At 46.4% G+C, this 17,565-nt stretch overlaps 1 protein-coding gene across 1 annotated transcript; it reads right to left on the bottom strand.

Annotated features, from left to right (window-relative positions):
* Positions 1-541: 541 nt before the first annotated feature.
* Positions 542-17,421, bottom strand: ehd1b (EH-domain containing 1b). The gene is made up of 5 exons (XM_018728864.2): positions 16,712-17,421; positions 10,971-11,068; positions 3,184-3,596; positions 2,706-2,867; positions 542-2,457 (listed from the first exon to the last, which is right to left on the bottom strand). Exons 1-5 carry the CDS (start codon positions 17,110-17,112, stop codon positions 1,933-1,935), a joined length of 1,599 nt encoding a protein of 532 aa, XP_018584380.2. The 5' UTR covers positions 17,113-17,421; the 3' UTR covers positions 542-1,932.
* Between the last annotated feature and the right edge of the window lie 144 nt (positions 17,422-17,565).

Below are 17,565 nucleotides of genomic sequence, written 5' to 3'. Positions count from 1 at the left end.
TTTTTCTCTAAATTTCAATTAGGAATTAAAATATCAAAACCAAAGAGTTCGTATTTACATAAATATTTATTCTGAACTCATTTTGATGCATCTGAGAAACTTTTTCATCCAAGAGACTTGGAAGGAAACATTTTATTACCGTTTCTTAGATTAAATGAGCTGCTGTAGTAACATTGCATAGAAGACAAGTCTTGGTAGTGAAATCCAGTAGTTACATTTAGAGGGCTACTTGTACAAAATGAATGCTGTCAAAAAGGCAAAAACCTAACGCACGTATGGAGAGATGGACAGGGAACAAGTTCACAAGTTTCTGTGTCTCTGAAAGCGGTCCTTCACAACGTGTGCACTTACAATGAAACTGCAGAGATACAAGTTTACCTTAGCTAGCAAGCAAAATCCATTGAGCATTCATAGTGCAGTGAATTTTATTTAAAAATACAGACCATAAACAATATACAATATGGACATTATTTATAAAGGGTCACTGTGTGGTTTACACTGAGGCACTTTGCTTAGACAGGCTTGCAGGGTTCATAGGGTTCATAGGTGAAACCCACTGTGGGTTCCATGAAGGGATACAGACACACACTGATGTACAAGAATACCACAAACTGAACACTTTCTGTTTCTTAACCCCCCCCAATAAGTCTCCTTGGCTTCAGTTTAAATAGCACTGAAGACAGGATATTTAGAATGGAATGACCCATTCAGTGACCCAAAGTCAACACTGGAGAGCACAGGAGACTCAAGGAGGCCTGCTTTCAAGTGTAATGCTTAACCAGATGGATCATACAGTAATGCTTCGACACATGCTTCCTTTGTTGAATGATTTGACACCTCTGTTTCACTGAGTCTGTTTCCACATCTCTTATGGCTTTTGATGAGCAGGACATGGACTGATTTGATTCTGCAGCCTCCTTTGAGAAGCAAAAGCGAACATGCGAAAATACCGTAAAGGCACAGAAGAGCCCAGGAGCCCACAATGTCCTGGGATTGAGGACTGCAGCACTGCTCCTGGTAAACAGGGTAATTCTAACCGACCATCAAGCTGCTTTCAGTATCTATCTTCCCCTGTTCCAGACCTTTTATAAATAATACATAAGGCTGTGTAGTATGGCTAATATATAAACAAACATTCATAATTTGCCAGAGAAAAAGCAGTACTTTCCTCCATAAGAAAAAGCTAGTTATTTAAAAAAAAAAAAAAAAAAGTGGTAGGTTCACACTTCTACACATTTTCAACAACCAAATTGCAAAAGTCCCTTTTACTATTCAGTATATATTACTATTATTATTATTATTATTATTATCATCATCATTATACTGTCCCTTCTGAGCATTAGGCCCAAATGTGAGGGTTCTATTACTTTCTGTTTCTCCATAGTCTTTGTGGACTCTTAATGGACTTGTTTTTTTTTTTTTTTTTTTTTTAAAAATGGAGCAGTCTTGGATACTCTATTATTGATCCTTCAGTGATTATCAGTCATCATTAAAGTCGTGAGAAAAACAACCCCAAACAGGGGAACACAATTGAGGCACAGAATGAGGAGCATTGCCCCATCGCATTATGGTCCTTCAGGCTCCAGCTGGACTTATTAACATTAATAGTATTATTATTCAGCCTAACAAAAGGTAATGGAAAAAAGTAAGACCCTATAACAACCTTATGTTCTATACTTAACATATGGCTTCCTCTTTAATTTGCTTTATGGTTCAGCATTAAAATAAGTCACATGGACAAGATGGAGAAACCAAAATCCTGTCCTAAAGTTAAATCAAAGCCCAAAAGGTTCAACTAAATAAAGAATTGTCATATACTAGTATAGGTGATCAAAAATTAATTAAAATTTAAATAGCTTGGTTTTTAAATGGACTATACTTGTAGTATTCACTTATTCTACAGTTCTACCATTGCTAACATGCACCAGCTGTTCACTCCTGCTGGCGCTTGGAAGGGGGTACCAGGTGTCCTGGCAGCTCAGCAGGCAGCTCATGGCCCTCCAGCTTCACTTTGATCAAGTGGTTGGCAAGGGCAAACTCCTCATCATCCAGGAAGCCATCTTTATCCACATCGGCCAGCTTCCAGATCTTTCCCAGCACGGTGTTTGGCAGCTTGGACTTGACCATCTCCTTTTTGGCCATGGCGCCAGACACCTTGCCGTTTACTGGCGATAGAGTGTAGAAGATCTCATCGTACGTCGGCTTGTCACGTGCCACCACCCACTCGAGCTCATCGATACCCTCGCCAGCTCCCTCGCCATAGCCGTGGCCAAAGGGCCCATTGGCTGTGCCATCAAAAGCCCCACCCTGGACCGTCTGGTTGGGCAATGCCGCTTCTTCCTGACGAACCATTGTCATCAGTTTAGCAATATCATTGGCCAGCATGTCCTCCACACCCTCCAACAGCTTGGGCTTCAGAGACTGGAACTTGGTGAAATCCTGGATGAAAAGGATCTCCTGTGGAGGACGAGGGAAGTTAAGAGTGGGACATTAAAATGGGTGTGACTGAGTAGCAGATCATGTGCTTCTGCTGGGTGCTCAGAGGAAAGGGCTATGACAAGCTAATTATTTACTACTGGAATATCAATATTAACATATTGCTTAATATTCTACTGTATACACCAAAGACTTCTTTATATCACTTTTTAGATATTGACAAATGGCTTCTTTCCTGCAATTAATTATTCATGAACTCCACTCCCTACCTGCATCTTTGTGAGCTTTGGGAAGTCCCCAGGTGGTATCTGATGCTCCTTCTCAATCCTCATGTAGATCTCCCCCAGGTTGGAGATGAGCTCCTTCTTCTTGTTTTCCTTCCCAAACAAGGGCATCTCCTTCTTAAGAGTGCTGATGATGTAGGCATGAACCTGGACAAACATCACTTTGCTGAAACACCACTCCTAGGCTTTGTAGGATGGGTTATCTTTCAAATATGTTACTTTAAAAAACACATAAAAAGAAGAAGTAAATTTCACATCTGATCCAAAATGTAAAAACTGCCAAGTAAATATTTTTAAACTATAGCATTAAAGTGCAGAAAACAACATTTTAAAGAAACAAACCAAACTATGTGGTGTTAAAAAGGAGAAGACCTCCATAACTCAGGGGTCTTGACTGAGAGCTATGCAATGCCACCTTCTGGGAAGGTATCTTCATCCCTGCGACCTCCCCCCCCAGGCCCACCTTGGCGAGGCGTGCGCGTTTGATTAGGTCATTGAGCTTTCGCAGGGCGGCATTGCGGGGAAGGCTCTGGATGTCACGGAAGAGATCCTGCTCCTCAGCCTCAAACAGCTTGCGGTTGTCAGGAACCAGCAGCGGTTGGGCCCAGAAGGAGCCGATGTAGACGCGGATGACCTCGGGCGTGTTCACGATCTTGCCCAGTGACCACATGAGGGCACCATACACCCGCATGAGCTGCTGGGTCCCAATCTGGTCGGCCTTGTTCAGCACTACACGCATCTTGTCCTCATGGTTCTTGAGGGCCCGGATCACTTCCGAGAACTCGTCAGAGATGTCCAGCTTGTGGGCGTCGAAGAGCAGGATGATGCGGTCCACGCGTTCGGCGAACCACTCCAACACCGCCGCAAAGTCGTAACCTGGGCGTCACAAGGAAAACCAGGGGGTGAATTTATTAACTTTTCCAGTTGTCAGAAAAGACATCTTTTCGCTGAAAGATGGTGTATATTCCACTAAAATTAATTTGTGTCAGTCATTTCTCAGCTTTTAGGTGCAGCACAAGTATCATGGAGGTAAATATAATATAATCTTGTTTCACCATTGCTCTTGCAGTGTCGCTGTATAAAATGTAATACAAAACCACATTGATAGAAAACGGCCGCTCATCTTGTACTTGGGTGCATAAGTGCTGTAATTTTCCATTAAACATTTCACTGCCAAGTAAGGGGCTTGTTGAACCGAGGCTTCCTATCGCTCTACTGTAGAGCGGTGACATAGGAGTCGGCACAAACACCCTCAAGGAAAGGATGTCACCCGCAAAAAGGACATCTTCCTGTCCAAGGAAGCCCTTGTTTAAATAACCACCCCCTGCCTGTGACAGCGCAGCCAAAATAAGCTGTACCCTATTCTGTAAGTGTATCCATGAGTTACACACTCTGGGTCAGCGAAAGGATACGTCTGTGAAATATGAAGCATGGGGGAAAGAAACTCATAAACTCCTATTGTTGTGATGAAAATGTTGACTTGCAGAGTCAAGTCAAAACTAAACAGTGACCTCTTATTGCCTGGGTCTTGCTAAGCTGCCGGTGAGAGATTTTATATATATATATATATATATATATATATATATATATATATATATATATATATTTTAAACAGTTATCTGCCCACTTTCTATTAGTACTCTTTTATACTTTTCATAGAATGCATTTATTCCAGGGTCATTACAATGGCCTTGTGCTGTTTCCTTTGGGATCAACACAGCATTTATCTGTCTCATCCATCTAAAAATAATTTACGAGTACAGGTAACCTGTGGCACTCTGAAAATAACTGTACTCCCTCACCAAGACCGACAAACATAATACACTCCTGGCAAATGCTTGGGAACAAGGATTTACATTTGTAATTAATTTAAATGTGATCTGAAGCATTTCAAAATAAAGAAACGTCGTCAAAATACACAAACACGCCGTCTGAAACCATTTATCCCGAGTAGGGTTGCGGCGAGCCGCAGCCTAACCCGACAACACAGGGCGCAAGGCTGGAGGGGGAGGTGACGCACCCCGGATGGGACGCCAGTCCATCGCAAGGCACCCCAAGCAGGACTCAAACCCCAGACCTACCAGAGAGCGGGCAGAGGGTGAACCCGCCATGCCACTGCCCCCCCATGTCAAGACATTACTTGCTTATGTAAACAAGAACCAACTGACTTTAATACTTGCCCTGGTTATCATAATTCAAGCTGTCAATACTCTTCTCTTAGCTGAAGTATCTCATAAGGCTCATTACCTGCCATTGTTGAGCCGTTTCCTTAAGTATGATTTGTGAGAACACAGTTTGTAGAGACATTCACAAACACATGGGCGTAATTTGTATTGGGCGTTTCTTTAAAACACTTTTTTTTTTTTAAAAAAAAAAATGCATCAGATAAAGGAAACATGATAATCTAACATTCATGTGGACGCTGGAGCACTGAGAGGAAAATAAAACGATAGGACAGGTTTGTAAAATTCATCCAAACCATAAAAAAGATTTTTTTCTTTTTTTTTTTTTAAAAAAAACTGCCATTCTGTTTTTTTTCCACTGTAATTATAATTGCAAAGTTCCACTGTTAATTTAAAAATAAATCTTGTGGGCTCAAAATTACAGTAAGTGATATACTGAATATTAGGTGTATAAAGTATTTTTTGTATTTCATTTAGGGGCAGTGTTCAGTTATGTCTATCCCCGCTCCATCATGCGATTCAATAAAATTTACAGTATTTATGGTAGGTATAGTATATAGCGTACAGTAATGTTAGAGGTGTCCTTGCAGATTACATCAGGTACGGTGGCAGGCTGCATGCTGGACGCCTCTGAGCCACATCAGAGAGATTGCTTCAGGACGGAGCATCTCTCCTCTGCACCGAGACAAGGGACCCTAACTGGCCCTCAGGTACCGTAACGAGTGCGATAAAAGCCCCGAATTCAGAGCTCAGTCGTCAACATTCAAACCAGGCCGCTTACGGAACCGAGACGTCACCGTGGAAGCAGCGGGAACGTAACCCGGCGCATTGGGGCGACACAGAAGACACGAGGAACTGACCTCGAGAAGGGACCCGTTCAACCGGTAAGGGCGCTGGTTTACAATAAAGGGGCGGGGCACAGGGACAGCGTTGAAGGCCCCCCTCCCCTGATTTTCCACTTGACACACCATCCCCTTCCTTTCCTTCCTCTCAGTGTTTTCCCACCAACATTCCGGGATGCCCACCCTGTTTTTGACGGAATATGTATGTGTGTGCGTGTGTGCGCACCTTTACGCATTCCCCCCCCGTAGGTGAAACTCTGGTTAAGACTGTCAACACATTTTATTTTGCATGCCATTAAAATCCTGAACCTTTATATTAGCTCAATGTAGTTTTAATCGGGATATCGCTGCTCAAAAACTTATCCCCCCCCACGTGTTGGGAGAATACATTCATATTAGTGTAGAATGTACATTATTGTACATAAATTTTGGAGCAATGACCATGAAGTGAACCTTGAACCTAAAGTTTCTACCTTATTGCAAGTGTGAGGGTGAATCTGGAGTTGCTGGGGGGGATGAATAACCTAAAGGATTCAATGTTGGGGGGGGGGGGGGATAGGGTTATATGTACAAATTATAGCAGCTGCGGAAGGAACACGTGGCACACAGCCACAGCCCATACGAGTGATCCTTATAAGGCGACACCAGTTTCCAGGCCTACAGAAATAGATGTGTCCAGTTGTCCGACTCCTCGGATGCTTGGCGTCTCTTCGAATTCTGTCTTATAATGGTGTCGCACTTTTTTTTTTTTTTTTTTTTAAAGGCAGAAGACCATGTGGACACAGGCTGTGTGTGTGTGTAAGGATGTGTCGCTACAGAGGAAAAAATGTGGGCACAATTTCCCCTCGTCTTCTCCAACACCCTCCCCCCCCGGAGCACCGCAGTGGGCAGTGAGAGTCACAGGCGCAAGGAAGTAGGAATGCATAGCCCATGTTCCACGGTACACTGAGGTCACTTTTGGAACGGCTGTTGTTGTAGAAGCAGGAAGTCGGGAAGGCTTTGTGCCAGTGTGTGTGTGTGACCCCTGGATCGTGAACAAAATATCTTAATATCCTAAGAAAGCAAGCTGTGACTACCAGCCCAGTCCAGCAGAAGGTGTGGAAACCCACATCACAGCTCATGGCAGCCAGGACAGAGGTCAAGAGCTATGTTTAAATGTTAGAGAATGTATAAAATTAAAAATTATGCATGCATTCTCTTTCTCACTCGACCGAATCCACAGAACACATTCATTCTAAACCCCTCTAAAATCTGACAGTGGGTCCAGACCACTTCTTTCCGAAGATGACTGGAATTAAGACTCTTTGCTTAGAAGATGTTTGGGGGGGGCATGGTGGTGCAGTAGGCTTGGCCAGGTCCAGCTCTCTGGCAGGTCTGGGGTTCAAGTGCTGCTTGGGGTGCCTTGTGACAGCTCCCAGCAACCCAGGGCGTAAGACTGGAGGGGGAAGGGAAGGGACGCACTCCAGTCTTACGCCCTGGGTTGCTGGGTTGGGCTCTGGCTCACCGTGACCCCCCCTTGAGATAGGCAGCTTCAGCCATTGATTGTGTGTGTAAGATGTTTCAAAGTCAGAGTGTAAGGCCCTCCTGTAGGTAACCTCTCCAAAAAAAAAAAAAAAAAAAAAAAAAAAACAAACACACACACACAGTTCAGCAAGTTCAGTGGGGAACAGCAAGCAGGAGAGCAGTTATAGTGGCGTTCTCATTTATCTGACGCGTCAACAGAAAAGTACAGCGATCTGCTTTTTTATACAGCTGGATAATTTTTACTCTATCAGTTCATAAGTAGCATGAAGGGCATGCAGCAGCTGGGATTCAAAACGTGTGGCCACCAAGTCCAAAGGCAGCAACTCTAACCCCTGCACCACCTGCTGCCCCAGTTAAACTTCTTATCTCCACCTAGGAGAGGCTCTGCTCTCATACATTTGATCATTACTACTGTCGGGCAGGGGGGGAAGAAAAAAAAAAAAAAAAAAAACAGTAAGGTAAATACAGTGATTTTCCCCATTTATTGAACAGGGTAATTTTTACTGTCAGTTTAAAAAAAAAAATTTAAAAAAAAAAAAAAAAAAAGTCAATTCATAGTAAGAATTTTGCTCTGCAGCACAAGCGGCGGTTCGAAACTGGGTCTTCCAAGCCTCATTCAGCAGCTCTAAACGCTGAACGAGCCGTTACATGTCACTTTCCTTAGAATACGCGGTGCATTATAATCACTGCTCGGTCACCCAACACACCGGAGACAGACAAACCTACTGTGTGTATACAGTAAATAGCAGACAGACCCAAGAGATTTGACCTTGAGCGAGTGCCAGAGCAGTGTATTCTCACTGTATTCTAGCAAAACGCTGCATCGGTGGTCTTCCCCTCGGGAATCATAAGACTGTTGGAAATTTTGCCAAGGCTTCATCATCTTAATTATCATCATCATCATCATCATCATCATCATCATTATTTATGAGACATGTACCAAGTACTTCCACAGAGGTGTAACAAGTGACTCGCCTAGATATTAAAACACACAGCGCCACTGCTAGCGGAGCGAATGGTGGTGTCAAACCCGGGGTACTGCTCTTGGAGAAGATCCACAAAAATCACTTTATTACCCATTAATACAGTATTGGCCAAAGGCTCTTAGGACACGGCTTCAACGGCTCAACCAGCTGCGCAAGAGTACGATTCGCCACAAGAGGATTGAAAACACTGTGTTGGACAACTGGAGATGGACTGGTTTGTACAGGCATCTCTCCCACTCTCTTTCTCAGAGAAATGGGGGACCCCGGGCATCCCTCCCCTCCCCCAAGAGTGAATCAGACACCCAGAATCTCCTCTCCCACGGTGCCCTCAGGCCAAATGCAGTAGGACTGCAAATGATCTGGAGACGAGTGACGTGGAGTCAGCAGATACAAGGAGATGATTAACCGTTCGCCACAATTGCTAGCGGTCGTTGGACCGGTTCTCTCCCTCCCCCCGGAAAGCAGCTAGTACACATGACGGTTGATGGGGAATCATGAGGCCGGAGCCCATTGCGTCATCACTAAGAGATACGTGAACCCGTCTCCATCTCACTCGGGCGCCCGGGAACACTGACGCATGCTGACTGTCCAGAGGGGGTGTCCAGCAGGGAGGTGGGCTTCCACAACCTGCCCAAGATGCTGCCGTTTCCCCAAGCAAAGGATTCCTGAGCGTGTGCATGTGCATGTGCATGTGCGTGTTTGACCTGAGAATCTCCAAAGCAAAAGAAAACTGCATCATGGGTCTTGGGCTGGGCAGTGTAACTGAAAAGCTTGATTTTCCCCCGGGTGCAGTCACCTAACATCACACTTACATGTTTACGTTTCAGTATTTAGCTGATGTTTTCCTCCCAGGCAACTTAACATTTACACTAATTTACCCATGTACACAGCTGGGTAATTTTTTTTTTTTTTTTTTTTTAAACTTTGTCAATTCAGGGTAAGTATCCTGATCAAGGGTACTATGCGGATTTAAACTTGGGTCTTTTGGCTGAAGGTGAAAACTTCAACCACTATGCCACCTGCTGGAGAATGGTCTTAAATCCTGGTCCTTAGGCCCACAGGCACTATAGGTATTGGATCCAACCAGGGAGCATGACCAAAAACCGTCATTTAGCCACCGTGAGCCCCGAAGGAGAACCGATCCGTTCAGATGAGGCCCAGGTCCTGCTTGGTAAGAGGAGGTGTGAATACGCTTGGTTCTCTCTGTGTCTATCTGTGTCTGCACATTGGACAGCAGAGCTCCACTAGCTGCTCATCTGTTCCGCTTCCCTTCACCACACACTGCTGAGCTGCCCCTCCTCCAGCCCTCCTCCAGCCCTCCTCCAGCCCTCCTCCAGCCCTCCTCCAGCCCTCCTCCAGCGACAGGGTAAAGGTTGCCTGTGTGCCGTCAGTTTGCCTGTTGAACTCATGAACGTCGCAGGCACACAGCAGCTCCTGTGTCTGACAACTACCATTTTACTATGGTAAACAAGGCAGCGGAGTTCTCCAGGCACAGGCTCTCATTGAGAAACTGAAGCTCCAGTGGAGGAAAACTCTGCAGGCCCAGTTCATTTAAAAACTAGATGAACTGGGCCTGCAGAGTTTTTTGTTGCTTTGGACTGTGGGAGGAAACCAGAGCACCTGAAGGAAACCCACTTTGTGTGGAGTTTACCTGTTCTTCCCATGTCTGGGAGAGTTTCCTCCAGGTGCTCTGGTTTCCTCCCATAGTCCAAAGAAATGTGTTTCAGGTGAACTGTTGACTCTAAATTGCCTTGTGTGTGTGTGTGTGTGTGTGTTTGAGAGAGAGACCAATTTCCTGGCATATAAGTGGTGTCCCATCGTTGTTATCCCTGCCTCATCCCGTAATAGTCAACCCAGTAAGCATAACACTGCACTTTACAAAACAAATTTAAAAGCTTATTAATTTGTCACTTAGGTGATGCTTTCATACAAATTCAAAGGGGTGTATATTTTACTAGAGTAACTCAGTACCCTTTCCCATGGGTGCTACATCACAGCTCCTTTCAGGATTTGCGACCAACAACAATAGTGGGAAATGGGCCTCGAAACAGAAACCTACAGCATACAACTGAAATAAAAAGCAAAATTTACTGAAAACAACAAGAGCTCAATCAGGAAAAACTGCCAAAATGAAATTCTGGTCAATTTTTTTTTTTTCAGGAACCCCCCCAGCAAATCTCACACACACACACACACACACCTAAATATTTAACATCATTGTGGAAACACCTGTACCAATATACACTATTAGATATGAAAATGAATCCCTTAGGCTGGGCTCTTCATATTTCTGTCTCTCACACACACACACACACACACACACACACACACACACACACACACCCCCGAGAGAGAGAGAGAGCGGCTGCCTGTGAGTCAGCTTGAACGTAAACAGGACGGATAAAAATACCGGTGTAAATGTACTGGCATTGCGCCACAGTTTACTGCAGCTCTGCAACTCGGGAAGTGCAGATCTGACATGTGTTGTGGATTCAAACTTAAGAAGAAGAAATTGCATTTAAAGACTGGAATAAAACTGAATTTGATACCTTACACACCCCATACACCCTCAAAGATGGGAATTTGAGCACAGGACGGAAGAGGGATGGAGAGCAGAGAGAAGGCGAGGCAGCAGTTGGGTACATACGAAAGAGGACGTGGGTGGGGCAGAGAGCGAGACGCAGCGTGGGATCGAGACCGAAGAGGGGTACCGACCTCTGCTGATCCTCTGCTTCTCCCCGGACAGGATCCCTGGAGTGTCGATGATGCTGATGCTCTCTAGCACCGGGTTGGGCATCTGGGCACAAACGAACCTGGAGCACATACATCACATCTTTAGGGTACCAGGCGGCACAGCGGTCGGCTCTGCTGCCTTTGGATCTCATGGGTGTAGGTTCAAATCCTATCTTCTGCTGTATTACTCTAAATCAACGTACCTGACCCAGAATTGCTCCCATATAAATTACTTAGTTGTAATGGGTACTCGGGGTGCATCATGGGTAATGGGTCTAAATTGCCAGATTTACAAGTTTCCACAACATGCAGTTCTGCAGTACTCAGCAACCAGACCTGGAGACCCCTGGTTCAGCGCAATTTCAGCTGCCTAACAAATGACCCATCGGTGCACAGTACACCCCGACTCCATTGGAATTAGATGCACAGCTAATGTGATTTGTGTACATGGTAAAAATTGCACACTGTGCTTTAACTGCAGCAAATGTCAGATGAGCCCTCCCGCCAATAAACTTCACACACACACTTTGGGAACATTATTGAAGTTGAGCCCTTTGGATTCTTCAGCTCTTACAGACTAACTTTCTGCCCTCAGTAGGGTTGTGCTCTTAAGGCAGGAATTCCTTCCCTCTGCCCACACCCTGTACTTTGCATTTTTCACGATCAGGCTGGTATTTGTGTGTGTGTGTTGGGGGGGGGGGCACTACTCACTAATACAGGTCCATTATCCATCACTGCTATGTGCTCACCACTTACACTAAAACTTGCACACGGCCGTCATTCAAAAACAGCCCTGACCACCACCCCTCAAAAAAACTCCCTCACCATCCACCGGATCTCTGGACGCGGCGGCAGCCGGCACATGGCAGCTCAGAGACGGCGCTGGGCAACGCTCGCATTCCGAGCTGTCAGACACGGGTACAAAAAGCACGCACCCTACCCAGTGGTATGAGGCAGCTGGGTCTATGGAGGCGAACAAGCATGTTGTACTGGAGTTTCCTTGGTGACGATACACTCTTCCCAGCTAACTGTACTCAACCCACAGTTTTACACTTTAGGCACCCAGACCCTTTGTAAAGTGTACAGTATGGGACAGCAGGTGGCACAATGGTTAGAGCCACCACCTTACACTCCCAGGTTAGAATCCCATCCCCTGCTGTGGTACCTTTGATCAAGATACTTATCCTGAATTTATACATTTCCATTTATTCATTAAGCCAACACTTTTCTCCAAAGTGACTTACAACGTTAAAGTACTCACAATTATTTATCCATTTATACAGCCGAGTAATTGCACTGGAGCAATTCAGGGCAAGTACTTTGTTCAAGGCTACTGCAACTGGAGATGGGATTTGAACCTACGACATTTGAGTGCAAATGCAGCAGGTTTAACCACTGCGCTACCACCCATCTCCTTTCTAGAGTAAAAATTACCCAGCTGTATAAATAGGGAAAAAATCAGTGTACAAAGCTTAACTTTGTTTATTTTTTGCACTATATTGACTTAAACATGAGAGCTGAGCTTCTCCTGGAACAAACCCAGCTCCACTTGAACTGCCCCTCCAACCCCAACAGCACCGATGGAACTAATGAGCGGCCGTGATTTTGGATAGAGACGTTTGACACAATATACCCACAAGAGTCCATAATGGACACACTTTGAAATGTTTACTTTTTTTTTTTTACAGCATCTAGAGCCGCTCGGTTGCCTTACGGTCAGATGGGACGGTGCACCACAAACATCCTAAGCGATGATCCAAGTGCCCTACGGACCGACACACAGCTCTAGATCTGTGTTCCGTGGACGCGCTCAATTAGATGACAGGTCCCCCCCCCCAATTTTACACATAATCAAGTTGGTCAATTTAAACCACAACACGCAAAATGAAGGAAGGAGACCTGAGCCGAAGAACCGTAACGAGGGACCAGAACACCTGTGTTTACGGTACGTGCGTCACGTGTCTCAGACTGACGCTCTGCAGTACAACACCCTGCTCAGCCCTTTGCTCTTTCCATCCAGCTCCCCCCCCCCCCCCCTCCAATTCCAACATTTCTGGAAACTGCTTGCAAAGGCCTTTAACAGCTTACTTTCCACCTGGACACATCATCAGTGACGTTTTGGGTCTTTCAGCGTCACACACCTTCAATACAGGTAACCCAAGCAAGGTTGATGAGACACCCCTGGCGTCCAGGCAGCACCGCCTTGAAGGCACGACTCGCCTCTCCTGATCCACCGCCATCTAGAAACCCTCTCCGCAAACTAATACATAATTAATATAGTCTGTAAAATTGATTGGGGAGGTTTATAACACTGAAGAATGAGCAGAATGAGAATGTCTCAATGAGCTCTCCGAGTTGGTGTTTTGTGGACGTGGCTCCCCCCCCCGTCCCCCACGCAACGCTGTGTATGTTGAGGAAACGGCGATAATCCCCACGAACACAAAAAAACAGGCACAACACTCCACGGAGCGTTTCACAGAAGAGCCGAGTGCATTTTTTTTTTTGCAACTGCAGGGTGTAGCGGGTGAATCGGATTAACAGCACAAATTTCAGGGCATTAAACTTCGCGGTTCTGAGGTTTGAGGGCCGAAATGTGGACCTGTTCTCATGACTGGGACTCGAGGTGAGACACCGCAGGACACGACGCTGCTTCTGCCCAAGAAGCACCGGGGGGGGACAGCGAGCGAAAAACAATGGAAATCTGAGGAATCCGTTAAAGTACTTAAGATGTTTATCAGCACTCAGACATCCTGTCTCGGGAGGGTGTGCGTAAACATGTCAATTTTTGCTCCGCTTCGGTCACAGTCAAAATTAGCGTGAAAACTTGACTGTTCCTGGGCTCAAGTTCACTGTAGCCAATGACCATAATTGGGTGAAAAGTATTGATAGATGGGTGCAGTGGTGCAGTGGGTTGGCCCACAGTCCTGCTCTCCAGTGGGTCTGGGGTTCAAGTCCCACTTGGGGTGCCTTGCGACGGACTGGCGTCCCGGCCTGGGTGTGTCCCCTCCCCCTCCGGCCTTACGCCCTGTGTTGCCGGGTAGGCTCTGGTTCCCCGCGACCCCGTATGGGTCGAGCGGTTCTGAAAATGTGTGTGTATTGATACATAGCAGTACTTTTACTGAGATAAATCAGTATACTTTTCACTAAATGTGAGTTTTTTTTTTTTTTTTTTTTTTTTTAAATGGGGATGAATTAACTCAATCCAACTCAGGTTGTTTTGTGAAAGCTGCGTGGGTCCGCCTGGGTGGTGCGAGAGAATGTGGGTTCGATCCCTGCTCGATCTGGGTGGAGTTTGTATGTTCTCCCTGTGTGGGTTTCCTCTGGGTGCTCTGGTTTCCTCCCACAATCCAAAGACATGCTGTTCAGGGTCCTACATTAGCATGTGAGTGACAGAGAGTGAGTGTTCCACTGATGTATGGATGAGTGACCCAGTGTAAGTAGTGTATCTAGCAGTGTACGTCACCTTGGTGAATAAGGTGTGTGGGCTGATTACACTACATAGAGTTCATTGGAAGTCGCTTTGGAGAAAAGTGTCTGCTAAATAAATAAATGTAATGACATTGTCAGCTACCAGATATGAACCAATCACAAGTGCAGCAGGAACAGCCAGTGGAGGCAGTGATTAGAGCTGCTGTCTTGCATTCAAAGAACCCACTGAGTCCCCACCAAAGTCTGCTAAGTGAATTAATGTAAATGTAAAGAGCTCACACTGTCAAAGGTTCAACAGCAGGACCATTGCTGGTTCCTTAAGTACCATTTTGTTTTACAGGCACAATTTTTAACTTTTATAACCAGTTACTAACCGAACACTGAACTCCACTTACGAAACTACACCCGACAGGGTGGGACACAGGTGACTCTCCAGTGAGCAGAACACAGCGCACTTCACGGTCACCTGCATTTCACACGCAAGTCATTTCCTTCCAGTTTCACCTGAGAGCTGGAATGTCAGTGACAGTTAATAATTGAGCCCAACAAGGGCCGCAGTTCTTCCCCCCCCCCCCCATCCTTCCGCTCGCACCATTCCAACGGTTCCACCCATTTACGCATTACAATATTTCTCATAATTCACTTCAATGCAGGGATGAAGGTGACCAGGTCCGATACCATTTTGGGTTATGGAAACAGGGCTCAAAAACGCACTTTACTCACCTTCATTACCTTCTTCCCGAGCAAAATACGCAGGCCAAATTTACTCCATCCCATAGAAGTAAGGGCACAAGTAGAGAATACGCTTATTGCAGCCGAAAGGATACTGAAGTGTTAATAATTAAACCCTTGCGGGTGGTTTGAGGGCCACGCGGCGGCGTCTCGGACTTTGCATTCCACAACTTGATCATCCAAGCATGTTAAAGTCCCGGGGTTGTAACAATGACTGTGAAGGTTATGAAGGACCTCTCGATTTCTCACCAGAGTGCGAGACTCTCCTTCGGACTGTTGAAATCAGAGCCGAACGCAAGAGAAGTTCACGCTCAATTTTATTATTTACAGCAGATCAAGGAGTAAATTTAAAAAAAAAAAAAAAAAATATCCCAACAGCCTCCACTAGCTCTTTACTGGAACAGCTACAGCTCTCCTATTACAACATCCAGTGTGTAAAAACAGGGTATTTCTCTGCACAGCTGATCAGGACCCAGTCCAGTTTTATTGCTTATCTGTACTGGCGCACACACACTATGGTTATTACAACAACCTGGAAGGCCGATAGCAACGGCCACACCCGCACGCTATCGGACCCACGCAGCTTTCACTTGCCGACCAAGGGTCCCGCAGCTGTGCTGGCGAGTGGGACTCAAACCTGCAACCCTCTGTTCACAAGTGCAGGGGAAAGGGAGGGCTCACAAGCAAAGCAGTAATGGAGAGCAGGAGTCGAACCTGCAACTTTCAAGGTACACCTCCATGTCCTAAACAGATAGGACACATGCATGCGTTATCGAAGAGGGGTAGCACTACTTTACTATGGTAAGGAATGTGTAAACGGTTCTAATGCATTCTTTCACTCAAGTTACCCAATTCTGACAAGTGAAGTAAGGTAAACCATCGTCAGCTCAGCTCACTGTCATGTGGGCACATGCACTAGTGATAACATCTCAAGGACTTCTGGCTTAAAAAGCGCCACACTTCTGTGCATCAAAGTCATCGTGCACTGACTGCTGTTCCCCTCAAGAGTTATTCAATATTATAATTACATTTATTTATTTAGCACATGCTTTTCTCCAAAGCAACTTCCAATGAACTCTATGTAGCGTTATCAGCCCACACACCTTATTCACCGCAGTGACTTACACTGTTAGATACACTACTTGGGTCACCCATCCATACATCAGTGGAACACACACACTGTCTCACACACACTATGGGGGAACCTGAACAGGATGTCTTTGGAGTGTGGGAGGAAACCAGAGCACCCAGAGGAAACCCACACAGACACAGGGAGAACATGCAAACTCCACACAGGCTGAGTGGGGATCGAACCCACATTCTCTCACACCACCCAGGTGTGGAGAGACAGCAGTGCTACTTGGTGCAACACTGTGCCCCCCATAACATCATAATAATAATAATAATAATAATCATCATCACCACTAAGGCAGAGCATCAGGACACTGACTGGTGCACCAGGTGAGATAAACTGCAAGGCAAGGGCAGTGTGATGACTGAATGGGGCGATTGTGAAGGTGAACACGAACACACACACACACACGGGGCAAGCAAGGTCACACCTGTTGAGGAAGGCGTTCCCGAAGGCGTTCAGTTTGCGGAAGGGCTTCTTGGGGTCCACCACCAGCGCGTTCCCGGGCACGAGCCCCTCCTGCTCCCCGTACATCACGGCGATGAAGGAGTCGGTGGTGGGCTCGGGTCCGATCCGCATGCCCGGGAAGTCCTGCTCCATGAGGTGGCGGATGAACGTGGTCTTGCCCGTCGAGTACTGTCCCACGAGCAGCACCATGGGCTTGTTGTCGAAGTCGGCGTCCTCCAGGGCGGGCGAGTGGAACTCGTGGAAGCGGTACGCCTCCTCCAGCGGGTACAGCTTGGAGCGGTAGAGCCGCCGCAGCCCGTCCGACACCGTCTGGAAGAGCTCGGGGTCCTTCTTCCTGCCGTTCCTGGTGGACCAGCTGAACATGATGATGATGGGGTGGTGGTGGTGATGATGCTGATGCTGATGGTGCCGTGAGCCGTACGCGTCGCGTGTCCTCCTCCTGTCCTCTCCTGCCCTGGATGTCCCGCCGGCTCCTGACGATCCGCGATCTTAACGACGGACCCTCACTGCGACTCGCTGTGTGTTGAGAGACTCGCGGCTCCGCGACGGTTCGGTCTCGAACGGATGTGAGACGCAGCGTTTATTTCATATTAAAGTGTCCGCTGGACGCTCATTGGCCGCCCGGCTCCTCGAGCCCCTAGGAGAGCAGAGCGCAAAGAACGGCCCGCTGCCCACGTGCTGCCAACTTTAAACCCCCAGCGGACCCACGCGTGCGGAAGAGCGGCGGGGCGCTGCCTGTCAAAATAAAAGTCTCATTCGGGGGACGAATAGCCGGCGTATAATAATAATGATAACGACAACAACAACAATAATAAT

The sequence above is a fragment of the Scleropages formosus genome, chromosome 21, assembly GCF_900964775.1.
Source record: "Scleropages formosus chromosome 21, fSclFor1.1, whole genome shotgun sequence".
NCBI lineage: Eukaryota > Metazoa > Chordata > Actinopteri > Osteoglossiformes > Osteoglossidae > Scleropages > Scleropages formosus.
This window is presented reverse-complemented; position numbering and strand designations above follow the sequence as displayed.